Genomic DNA, 13462 nt, shown 5'->3' with positions numbered 1-13462 from the left:
CCATATCAAAGTGAATACAATCAAAACACTAGAAAATTTCACGGAAGGTAATAATTGACTGGTGGCTTGGGCAATGGGTAGGGATTGAACAGCCGGGTGACAGCAGTTTAGCCATTTAATCCAATCTGGGATTAATTCCCAGGGCACATCCCATGAAAAGTGCTTTCATAATTTTAAATGTAACCTATTGAATATGTTAAAACAGATTTATTGAAATATAATTCTCTATATACTATAAATTATATAAAGTATAACATATAATAATTGCACGTATTTAAAGCTTACAATTTTATATACTTTGAAATTATCATCACAATCAAGATAATGAATATGTCTATCATGCCCCCAAATTTCCTTGCGACGCTTTATAATCCCTCCCTCCAACTCCTCCCCTGTCTATGAGGCAACCATTAATCTATTTTACATCCCTATAGATTAGTTAACAGTTTCTACAGTTTTATCATAAAATATGTATTTTTTGAGGGGAGAAGGGCTGGCTTTTTTTTTCTCAGCATAATTTTTGAGATTAATCCATGTTGTATGTATCAAATAGTTCATTCTTCTTACTACTAAGTAGTATTTTATTGTATACATACACCATAATTTGTTGATCTATTCAGCTGGACATTTGAATCATTCACAGTTTTTTGCTACTACAAATAAAGCTGCTGTGAACTGTCCTGTACAAGTCTTTGTATGGACATATGTTTTGGTTTTTCTTGGGTAAATAGCCAAAAGTGGATTATCTGGGTCATATGGTAGGTGTATGTTTAACTTTTTAAGAAACTACCAAACTATTTTCAAAAGTGGTTTCACCACTAGCAATGTATGAGAGCTCTTGTAGTTCCATATCCTTGCTAACATTTGATATGATCAGTCTTTCAAATTTTAGACATTCTAAGAGATGTATATCTCACTGTGGCTTTAATTTGGATTTCTATAATGACTAATGATGTTGAGCACCTTTTCTTGTGCTTATTTGTCATTCATGATCTTCTTTGGTGAAGTGTCTCTTTACAAGTTTTGCTCAAAGTGGGAAGGGTTGTTTGCTTTCTTATTACTGGGTTTTGAAAGTCCTTTAAACATTTTCGATATAAGTCTTTTACCAGATACATGATTTGCAAATATTTTTCTTAGTCTGTAGTTTGTATTTTCATTTTCTTAGCAACAGGTTTGAAGACCAAAGTTTTAATTTGGAAGAAATCACATCTATCATCTTTTTCTTTCAAAGACTATACTTTCGGTATGCATCTAAGAAATATTCAGTATTTCTCTAACCTAAGATAACAGAGTCTTTCTCCCTTTTTTTTTAAAGGAGTTTTATAGTTTTAGGTTTGTCATTTGGGTCTATGAATATTTTGAGTTAATTTTTATATGTCATGTCAGACATGAGTCATTTATTTTATTTTTATTTTTTGCATATGGATACCCAATTTTACCAGCATCATGTGTTGAAAAGACTAAATGCTGTCCACTGAATTTCCTTTTAGCATCTTTGTCAAAAATCATTTGTTCATATAAATAATTTGTAGGTTGTTTTCTGGACTTGTTATTCTGCTCCATTAATCTATTTGTCTATCTATCTTTACACCAATACCACACTATCCTAATTACTGTAGTTTTAAAATAAGTCTTGAAATCAGAAAGTTTTAGATTTCCAATTTGGTTCTTTTTTAATTATTTTGGCTACTGTAAGTTCTTTATACTTCCATATGAATTTCAGAATCAACTTGTTAAATTCTGCAAAAAAATCATGCTAATATTTTTATTGTAATTTCATTTTACCTTTAAATCAATGAGGTTACTTGACATCTTAACAATAGTGACTCTTCTGATCAGTGAACATGATATAGCCTCCCATTTACTTAATTCTTTAATTTCTATCATAATATATTGTAGTTTTCAGTGTTCACATCTTTCACATCTTATGTCAAATTTATCCCTATTTCATTTTTTTGCTATACTGATGTATTGATAAGATATACTTATTTCAGTTTCCAATTGTTAATTGCTAGTATATAAAAAGTACAAATGATTTTTAAAAGTTGATCTTGTATCTTCAATCTTGCTAAACTCATTTATTATTTAAAGTTGTATTTTGGTAGGCCAAGGCTAGGTTGAGTCGTTAGGCATTTGCCTGGAGTGCAGAATTTAACGGAGTGCAAGAAAAGTTAGTAATAAAGATAAACAGTATTTTAATGCAACTCTTTAAAAAATCAAATCTGAAAACAGTAACTTGTAACCTAGCTGCCTGCTTTTGTAAATAAAGTGGTTTTTATTGGTATATTCAGTCAGATTTTCTACATAAATAATCATGTCATCTGTGAATAAAGGTAGTTTTACTTCTTCCTTTGCAATGTGCATATCTTTTATTTGTCTTCTCTTATTAAACAGTACAGGAACTCTAGCACAATGTACACTAGAAATGGCAAAAGCAAATATCATTATTTTATTTCCCTTAGGAAGAAAGTATTCAGTCTTTTACCATTAACTAGGATGTTAGCTCTAGGGATTTTTTTAAAATGCATTTTAGAGGGCTAAGAAATTACTCTTATATTCTTAGTTTGCTGAAATTACTTAAAAGTTAGGAAAGGATTTTTGAATTTCTTCAAATGTTTTTTCCTGTTTGTGTTGTTGTTATTATTTAGTTTGCAACTTATGTGAATTATATTATTGTCAAATGTTAAACCTACCAGAATTCCTGGAATAAACCTCATTTGCTCATGAGGTATTATATTCTTTATATATTTTTGGTTAATATTTGTAAATTTGTTTAGAACTTTTGCATCTACGTAATGAGGAACACTGGTCCATAGTTTTCTTTTCTTGTCCTGCCTTTATCTGGTTGTGATATCAAAGTGTGGCATTACAGATTTAGTTAGTAAGTATTTCCTCTGTTTTTCTTTTCTGAAAAAGTAGGTGTAGAATTGGCATTATTCTTTCTTAAATGGTTGGTAAAACTCACTCATGAAGCCATCTGGGCTTGTAGTTTTCTTCATGGAAATGTTTTAAACCAGTAATTCAATTTCTCTAACGTTATCCATTGCTTCTTGAATACACTTTGAAAATTTGTGTCTTTAAAAGGGATTTGTCCAGTTCACCTAAGTTGATTATCTGCATAAAATTGTTCATAATATTCTGTAATTTTCTGTTTTATATCTGTAAAATCTGCAGCGGTGTTACTTCTCTCATTCCCTGTATTGGTAAGTTATGTTTCTTTTCCCTTTTTTTTCCTGATCAGTCTGGCTAAAGTTTTATCAATTTTATTTGTCTTCTTAAAGAATCAGCTTTACCTTCCTTGACATTTTCAATTATTTTTCTGTTATTTATTTCATCAATTTCCTCCTCTAATCTTCATTATATCCTTTACATTATTTATTTTGGGTTTAATTTTCTCTTTTTCTAGTTTTTAAAGGTGGAAGTTGTAGTCATTCATTTGAGATCTTTCTTCATTTCTGATACATGTATTTGATACCACGGATTTTTCCCTCAAGTAATGCTTGTATGGTATACCACAAATTTTAATATTTTGTATTTTAATTTTCATTCTGTTCAAAATAATTTTTAATTTTGCTTGTGATTTCCTCTTTTAACCAAGGGTTATTGAAGTATATTATTTATTTTCTAAATATTTGGAGATTTTCCAAATACATTGCTGTTTTGATTACAAATGTAATTCTTTTGGGGGCAGAGTATATACCTTGAATGATTTAATTTTTTTTAATTGCTGAGACTTCTTCTATGGCTCAGAATATGGCCTATTGTAGTAAATATTATGCATGTACTTGAAATGACTGTGTATTCTGTTGCCTTTGGATGGCGTGTCCAATAAACGTCAAGTAGATAAGTTGATAGCATTTTTCAAATCCTCAACAGCCTCATTCCATTGTTTTATTAATTACTGACAGGCAGGTATGGAAATCTCCAATTATAATTTTGAGTTTTCCCATTGCTCCTTGCAACTCTATCAGTTTTTTATTCAGGTTTCTTGAGCTCTGTTATTAAGTCATAAAACATTTAGGATTGTCATCAACTCTGGATGAAGTTTTTTCATCATTATAAGTTGATCTTTTTTTGCCCTTGATAATATTCTTTGCTTTTATAACTACTTTGCTATCAGTATTATGAGATTGTATTTGAATAGAATTACCATTGTATATCTCCTTCCATTGCTTCAATATTCTCCTATTTGTGTCTTCATGTTTTAAATTGTTTTTTCTTGTAGGCAGCATACAGTTGAATCTTGCTTTTTTTTAACCAAATATGAAAATCTCTGCCTTTTAATTGAGATGTTTAGACCAATTACATTTAATTTGACTATTGATACGGTTAGGTTTAATTTTACTTTCTTTTGGTGTGAGTACTTTGTTTAATTCTATATTACACCTTTATTTTTCATGTTTTAGCTGTAACTAAGTCACATTATTTTAGTGGTTGTATAGAGCTTAGAGCATATATCTTTAAGTTATCACGGTCTACCTTCAAGGGATATAAAACTTCATAAGGTTTTAGAAGCTTACAGTAGTATACTTCCATTTCTTCCTCACAACTTTTGCACTATTGTTGCCATATATTTTACCTTCATGTATGCTATAAACTCCCCACACTATCTTATAATATGTTTTTGTTTAAACAACCAATTATCTTCTAAAGTGAATAAATAATTTAAAAAATTATTTACCCATGTAGTTACAAATCTTGGTGCTCTTTACTCCTATGTGTAGATCCATATTTCAACCTGGCATCATTTTCCTTCAACATAAACATTTTCTTTTAACATTTCCTGTAGTACAGATTCCTAGTGATGAATTCTTTCCATCTTTTTTTGATTGAAAAAGTACTTATTTCACTGTATTCTGAAAGATATGTTACTGAATTTTGAAATCTAGGTTAACAGTTTTTGTTTGCTTGTTTTTTAAATCTTTTAGCACTTTAAAGATGACCTCTAACTTGCACTGTTTCTGATGACAAATCAGAGCAGTAACCCTTATGTTAGGTTCCTCTGTATGGAACATGCTTTTTGTCCCTGATTGCTTTGAAGTTTTCCTCTTTATCAATGGTTTAATTAATTTGATTAGGATGTATTACCTTGGTGTAATTTTATTCATGTTTCTTGTGCTTGGAGTTCATTAAGTTTCTTGTTTATTATTTTTATTTGTTTGCTTTTGTTTTGTTTGCATAGTGGAAGGCTTATAGTTTTAAGAAAAATTGGGAAAGTTTGGTCTGTTATTTCTTCAAATTTCAGGAATTCCAGTACATATTAGGCCACTTGAAATTTTCCCCAGCTCACGAATGGTATGTTTACTTTCTTCTCTCTCTCTCTCTCAACCTCTGTGTGTATGTGTGTTTGTGTGTGTGTTTCACTTTGGATAGTTTTTATTGCTGTATCTTCAAATTTACTAATTATTTCTTCTTCAGTGCCAATATGCTGATAATAACTTCCAGTGTGTTTTCCATCTTTTTCGTTGTAGTTTTCATGCTTGGAATTTTGATTTAGGTCTTTTATCTATCTTCCATGGCTTAACTTAGCCTTTTGAATGTATGGAATAACAGTTTTAATGTACTTGACTGTTAATTTTAACATCATACCAGTTTTAACTGATCGATTTTTTTTATTATTTTGGGGCTATTTTCCTATTTCTTTACATACTAGGTAATTTTTAATTGGATGCCAGACATTGAACTTTATCTTGTTTGGTACTAGATATTCTGTATTCCTATAAATATTCTTGAGCTTTTTTATGAGTTGCAGTTAAATTACTTGGACATATTTTTATCCTTTCAGGTCTGGTCTTTAAGGTTTGTTGGGCATAACCAAATTAGTGCTTGGCCTATGGCTAACTGTGAATCATTTTGGATTTATTTTGATTTTTGTACATTAGACAGATCTTTTTAAAAAGAAATAATAAAGTAATGCCACTAGATAATTGTCCTGGATTTTAGCAAAAAAGTGAGGTTGGGAAATATCTATGTCCTCTGGAATAAACGAACAATATTACAAAATCATTACTTAAGCTGCGGTGTAAAAAAGAGAAGAGCTTCCTGGAGGGTATACTAGGCTTCCCTTCAATACCTGATCCAGCAGTTTTCTAATTTACTTAAAATAAATCAGCATGGTAATATGTAGACATTTACAGAAACAGGGACATTATAAGCTCAGATAATTCCAGATGGAGCAAAGAAGGAATGCCTCCAGTTGCAGAGACTCTTACATTTCTGTTGGTGAATACCCTTTTTGGGATACGAGGAGAGAAGAGCTAAGGTGCTGTTTGTGCTTTGTAAGCTCTGTGATCAGAAAGCAAAAGTAATGAACTTACACTGATCATTGCTTCCTGACAATACATTTATTGTAGTTCCATTTGTTACAAATTTATCTGAACAGACTGAATGGGTAACACAATCCCCTATTTCTAATTAGCTGGACTTAATTATACATACTTCAAAGAAAAGGAAGGCCACTTCTGCTGAGCCGGACTTTGTGGCACCTGTAAGAAGATTGTGCAGGAGTAATGGGGTGATGCATGTCCACTGAATAAGTAGAGAGCATCCTCCTGCTTGGAGGATACCTAGATCTGACTCAGTCCCTCGAATTCCCTATTTTCAAATACAGAACTTAAAACGAGGCCAGGTAACAATTCAAGCCAAGGTCCACATTGAGTCACTGGCATTGTTTTCTATAGACACCTACATCCCTGCAAAGCAAAAAGAGCTGAGCTATAAAGTGTTCTTCACTGGAACTAATGACAAGATAATGATTGACTGATGACAGAGCTTTCTTTGTCAAATGAAAAGATTTGTTTTGTTTTGTTTTTTCTTTTGACAGTCTGCAGTTGAGAAAGCTCAATCTAATTGGCCCATCTGAGTGGGTTGACAAGGGAGGATTGTAACATGTATGTTCTTAATTTCTCAGGTTCTTTATGGTCAAATAGAACACCTCTTCATGGTGTAATGGAAAGATTTCCAGTCTCAAAGCATTTACTTACTAACTGTGTCATCTGGACAGTTAATGCAGTGTCTCTAAATGTCAGTTCCCTCATCTGTAAAATGGGGAAAATCTCTGTTTCACAGATACATAAAACCCTTAGCACATATAAACAGCTCCCAGTAAATAGTTCCGGTATAGGAGTTTTATAAATATTTAATGATATATGCCAAAGTTCACGAGTGACATTGATGGTATATATAGTGGAATCAATTGAGCAACTTTATAAAAAATATAAACACGCTCACATACACGTATACATATCTATACACATACATACACACACACAGATCTATATTCACTGTATCCATGCCAGAATTCTAAACTGATTCAACTAGTATAGGGCCTAACCATAAATATCATTTTTGAAGCTCTCTAGGAGATTCTAATATGCAACCAGAATTGAGAAACACTGGACACAGGTTCTTAATCTGAGGTCCTTAGAACCCTTGATAGAAAACAGAAAATTCATGAACTTGGATGGAAAAAAAAATTAGGTCTTTATTTTCACTAGTCTCTCACTGAAATTTAGCACTTCCTCCATCATGAAGCAACAAACCAGTGTGCTTTGCACCAACAGAAACCAGAGGAAATCACATAGAGATGTAGAATTGCTGCAGCTATCTCAGGGTATCAGTTGGAGTCACCATTATATCAAGACAGCAGTAGGTAGTAGATCTGCCATTAGATTGTATTTTTAGTGCCTTACTAAAGAGTAACATATTTTACTACATCATATTTTTTTAAATATTTCAAGAATTTTATTTTAATATAATGGGAATCCTTTATTACCTTATGAATTTTGTCTTATGCATTGAAAAACAGTATTCTAAAAGAGGCTTTTAGGCTTCACCAGGGTGCTTATGGAGGCCATGGCACACACACAAGGTTAAGAACTCTGTATTTAGAGGCTACTGGTCAGGAAAGCATCTTCAGAATGCTGACGGAGAGCAACTTCTTTGGAGTCATTTTGAACATAATGTGTGCAATGCCGATCTCTCAGTAATAAACTGAGAATGGGTTTCAGTAGAAATGAGGTGTCTTATAATAGAAGTATATTTACATACCAATTGTTCTTGCCTTATTAATTTCTCTAACAAAGCCATCATTCCCTTTTCTATCTTCACCAGCTGATTCACTGATGAATCCCTATCTTTTGCCTCTCACTTTAGCTGCCACAAATGATAGAAAATGCCAGTCTTTGCTTGCTAATTCAGTGTATTCAGACAAAATGCAGCATGTATTTCTTGCTAAAAATTTTTTGCAAGCCTAAAGTATATGATGTCTAAGGTTTTTGCAGTGAGAATTAAAGGATTCACTTAAAATTGATTTCTGTAAGCCCTAATTACACAATACATTTCATAATAAGCATTGCAAAATCTCAGGTTAGGAAAGAAAAGAAAAAAACTCTTAGTAATAAATTGTCACTACAATGATCAGTGTGCCAAGTTTAATTCACAGGTAAATAAAAGGAAACCTTGAAAGCCAAGCAGAAATCTGGTATAAGTGTAGGCTTTGGTATAATTCTGTGACAGTTAAGAAACAAGCCCTTACAATATATTTCAGGGGGTCTTAATGTCTTTATATTCAACATGTTCTTCCAGCTGTCTCCTCTAGTTCATGGTCAACTGGTGCCTACTTTCTCGGGAAAGAAAGATACTGGCTGCTGATGTTAGCTGAACTATATGCCCCCCGCCACACAATTCCTTTTTCAGAAAAGTTAGACCTTGCTTAGAAGCTGCCATAATAGGTTGAATTATCTGATCCCTGTCATTAAAGGTGGCAGCCACGCGCTCGAGAATGATGTGGGAAAACTCCAGTGAGAGTGATAATTAAACGTGGAAAATGAAGGGTCACCTTCTTTCATTCAGCTCATTGGGTTTGGCATCAGAGTAACTCCAAAACAGTGGGGGACATTCTACTCTCAGCATGGCAATATCTAGGTGCACACATATCATTTCTATGGGTTCAAATGGGAATGCCATTTTAATTGTATTTAAAATGTTATCTTTGATGTGGGGAGTAAAAATGTTAGAAATTAATTCTAAGAATACAGAAAAAGAATAATGAATATAATCTAAATGGTGAAAGAATTAGAAACAAGAAAAGCTGCATTGTTTTCTCAGAAGAAAAAGTGTTATAGGAGAAGAAAATTATTTCCAGGGAAATTGAAAAGAACATTTAAATGTGTTCAAGTCTTTCTGCTTGACTGTAGGATCACAAAGCAAGGGTTTTGTCTCAACTTTCTTGTCTACTTACTGTCATTTCTTGGAGGCCATTATTATAACATCTTATTCCTCCTCAAGAGAGGGTAGAAAGTATCAGGTGAGCTTAAGACAAGTTATTGGTAGGTGTTATTTTCCAGAAAGAGGGATTTTTTTCAGATACATTGGCTCATCTAAATACTATTGAAAGAATATTTCATACTGTCCTTATTTTGCATTAATATAAGTAACACTGAGCCTTTAAGGGACTGAAATGATATTGCAATATAAGCAGGTGCACTAGTGAACACTATTACTAGACAGGAGCATGGATGCTAAAATCAAATTTCAAGTTCAAATTCTGGCTTCACCATATAATAGCTGTGAACCTTGGGCATGCATGCTACTTAACTCTGTGTGCCTCAGTTCCTCATCTGTGAAATGGGGGAAATAATACTACCTATCTTATAAAGTTGTTGAAAAATTAAATGAGTGTTAAAATACATAAAGCATTTATAACCATACCTAGCACAGAGTGAATACTATGTAAGTGCTCACACTTATTACCATTTATTATTATTTTATTGCATGTTCAGTACCTAGCATAGTATTACTTAACACTGTAGATTGTTTAAAAATATATTAATAATTATTTCTATGGTTGACCACTTTTTGTCCTTGTCATTCTGAGAAAAGCTTCCCAAAACATGTGGATTCTTTTAAACACAAATAGTCCAACAAAATTGTTACTAGAGTTGATTATATAATGTGCAAACAGATAATTGCAACATCAAGCTCAGGAAGTGAAAAATTCCTGAGCAGAAGCTATAGATTTCAGATGGCCTTTAGAGTTCCCTTCACATCTGAAAGGTTGAATTGAGGAAGATAAATTGTATCTTCTGTGATTATATTTTGTTTCAAGATAAGAGAGAATTTTGAAACAATTAGAGCCTTCTAAAACAGAAAAAGAAACTTGATGAGCTAGGTGATAGAGTGATAGCTAAAGTTCCTTTGTAAAATTTCCTGATTTATCAGTTTGTGGGCAAACATCCACAAATTTCATTAGATTTTAAAATATTTATTATTAGAATACTTGAAGTGTTCTCATTTGTCTTTGAAATATTTTCTACAATGCAAACATACATCGCCCCAAACTTCAACCTCAATTCACCACCAGCTCAGTGAGAGAGAGAGAAATGTGTGTGTGTGCATGTGTGTGTATGGTGAAGGGGGCTGCGGGGAGGAGGAGGAGAATGAATGAATGACATTAAAGACAACACTAACCAATTATTGAAGAGAAAATACTATCTGTGGACTAAAAAATTATAGGCAATATATAAAAATCCAGAAAAAATGAAATATCATACATAAGCCTGATATTACTGTAATATTTGTGTATAGTACTTTAGAAGAAAAAAACATTCTATAAAGGATAGTTGACTCATTCAGAATAAAGGTGTTTGGTGAATTATTTCCCACTGAAAAAATCTAAACTATACAAGAAATTCTGCTTCTGCCTCAACTTTATATTTAAAATGATTTACAGTCTGCAATTTCTTCCTAAGGTCATCACCTTCATAAATACTAGCCACATACAGTGAAAACCAACTCAATACAATGAGTATTTCATTTCTCTTCCTCCTGCTTATGTAGATACTTCTTCCATCTACATGGCACCCATTTATAATAAAGCCTCACATTGTGCAGATTTTTATGAGTTCTTGAGCATTTCTTTCTTTTTTTATCTTTCTATGCATCAGCAAAGCAACTGGCAGATTCTTTAATAAAATATATTATACACATTAATATTTATAAGCCTATGAATTGGATGTTTAAATAAACATTCACCAACTTATGCCAATTCTTTTGTTTTAGACGTTAAATCACACTTACATTGTCTGGAAAGTCAGCTTTTAGTTCAGTGACACTTTGACACCAATATGCAGCTGTTTTTTCACTGATGAGCTCAATATTCAGGAAGGAGCTTTGTCCAGGGCCATACATGGGGCCGGAGGTGGTCCCCCGGATGATTCTGGGTGAAACATTTGTCACTATGTCCTGTTGAAAGAATAAAGATATTGGGTCTCCTTTCTACAAAGGGAAAACTGTTATCTTCATTCTATGCTCATTTCCATATGACAGTATTCTACTAAGTCCTGCCTCACATTTTTAATATATTTTAAATTACAGTTGAACATAAACTACTTTCAAATGAAAAAGTAAAATAAAATATTTGTTATCTTTATTTAAATTACTTCCTATAACTGTAAGGTTAGCATAGTGGAAAAATATGTAAATTCATTTACACTGGTTTTGGGCATACACACATTAATTTGTCTGCAATTAAATAATAAATAAAAATGCGAGGGCTTCCCTGGTGGCGCAGTGGTTGAGAGTCCGCCTGCTGATGCAGGGGACATGGGTTCGTGCCCCGGTCCGGGAAGATCCCACATGCCGCGGAGCGGCTAGGCCCGTGAGCCATGGCCGCTGAGCCTGCACGTCCGGAGCCTGTGCTCCGCAACGGGAGAGCCCACAACAGTGAGAGGCCCAGGTACCGCAAAAAAAAAAAAAAAAAATGTGATAAGTAAAATGTAAGAAAATCATTTCAGTCTATTTAATCTAAGCATCTCCAATGAGATTTTAACTCAAATAAGAGTTAATGTTTGTAAAGAAAAATATTTTTTTTTCTAAAAAGTAATTTCAACATAAATCAGCTAAGGAGTACATATTAGCATTATTGGCTCATCAAACTTTAACACAGATTCTAACAAACTAACTAGATTGACTTACCTATATGATTCTAACCATAAATTCACATTCAATGAGAACTAATTTTTCCTAAGACTGAAATGAGGATATCAATAACTTCCTGATAACTATAAACAGTAAACAGTCAAATTAACTTGCTTGTTAAGTGTAATTAACGATCCATACTGCTTCTAAAGCTGTATTAACAAAGAAGAGTAACATTCTTACATTGCTAAAAACTAAAAAGAAACAAAGACCAAAAAATGTTTCTTTAGCCAGCTTCCAATTAAAATTAATTTTGAGTAAAGGTCATTTAGTTAAGGAGCTATCAGAATTATTCCTTTAAGTACCCCTCCTCACCATCTTGTCACTTTTAGTGAGATAACATGAACCCCCATTAGTATATAGCAATTAAGGTCAATTTACATATTTTAATTAAGAACCACCCCATATAAAACAATTAGCGTAATAGGCATACTAACTGGATTTCATAACATTTGGACGTTTTTCCAACTAGATAGACAGGAAACCTTAATTAGCATTAATTAGTGCTGATCTGCATATGTTTGATAAGGCATACCCTTGCCACAAAAGATTATTTATTCCTGAATCTGCCAAATGCTACAGTTGCAGAGGATAAAAGGACTTTTCTTCACATTGCATGTTAATTTCTGGCAATTTACATTCACTTTTACATACGAATTAGTATATTATAAAATAAATGTTATAAATGTTACAATAAGCCACCTTAAATATGTACATTTTTACTTATAGGAATCCTGCCAGTTAATGCTTTACTAATTAAGCCATTCTAATTTTATTGTAATCGTAGGAATACCACCAGCCTTACTTTGATTTGCTATTGTGAAACCATGTTACACGATCTTAATGGGTAAAATGACAAGTAGAGTCACCCCAGGAAGCTCAAGCCTAGTGGGTCCAATTTCTATCTTGGCAAATGCTTAAATGTGTGCTCTGCGTACCTGCTGGTGGCTTCTGTGCAGCTCAGCCAGGTAGGTACTCTCATGCTGTCCCGGTCTGAGAAAACAATTCTAGAAATGTTTCATTCAAATTAGGCTGATTTTCTCCTAGGTTTCAATTTTCAAGAGCCATACATTTAAGCCTTGAGTTCCTCCTTTCCTCTGCTATCCCCTCTACTCTAAATTTTCTTCACCTAGATAAGTCCAGTCTAGGTCACAGTCTGTGCTCTGCACAGGAGAATTGGACCAAGGAGGTGAAGAGAGTCCATATTCAGTTTACCAAGTCATGCGCCCTGGCAATGGGTAGTTCCACAAATGAAAGGGCACCTGTTTTAAATGACCATTTTGTAATTTATTGACCTGTGTTGAGGAGGAAGAAAACTTTCCCCCACTCTTCTAGGTTCTTCAGGCTGGTCTAAGAACTAAATTGACATGAGATAAACAGGAGAAATGGAATTTAACTTCATATGTACAGGAATCCTACATACATGAGAGGGTCAGAGTCCCCACATACATGAGAGGTTCAGAGACAGAAAGGTTAAATGAAG

At 33.1% G+C, this 13462-nt stretch overlaps 1 protein-coding gene across 3 annotated transcripts in view; it reads right to left on the bottom strand.

Moving 5' to 3' along the window:
* The window catches only part of DPYD (dihydropyrimidine dehydrogenase), an 825900-nt gene that overhangs the window by 333258 nt on the left and 479180 nt on the right, over window positions 1-13462 (bottom strand). For all 3 annotated transcript variants that reach the window (XM_089919140.1, XM_022553288.2, XM_089919145.1), the window contains one exon: window positions 11080-11244. In XM_089919140.1, coding sequence (XP_089775266.1) covers window positions 11080-11244 — 165 coding nt within the window. The remainder of the gene's footprint in view (window positions 1-11079; window positions 11245-13462) is intronic.

This window comes from Delphinapterus leucas, chromosome 1 (genome assembly GCF_059928025.1).
Source record: "Delphinapterus leucas isolate spDelLeu-1000000601 "Yukka" chromosome 1, BTC_Dleu_Yukka2, whole genome shotgun sequence".
NCBI classification, from domain to species: domain Eukaryota; kingdom Metazoa; phylum Chordata; class Mammalia; order Artiodactyla; family Monodontidae; genus Delphinapterus; species Delphinapterus leucas.
Note: the sequence above shows the minus strand (reverse complement) of the source record. Positions and strands in the feature narration are given on the sequence as shown.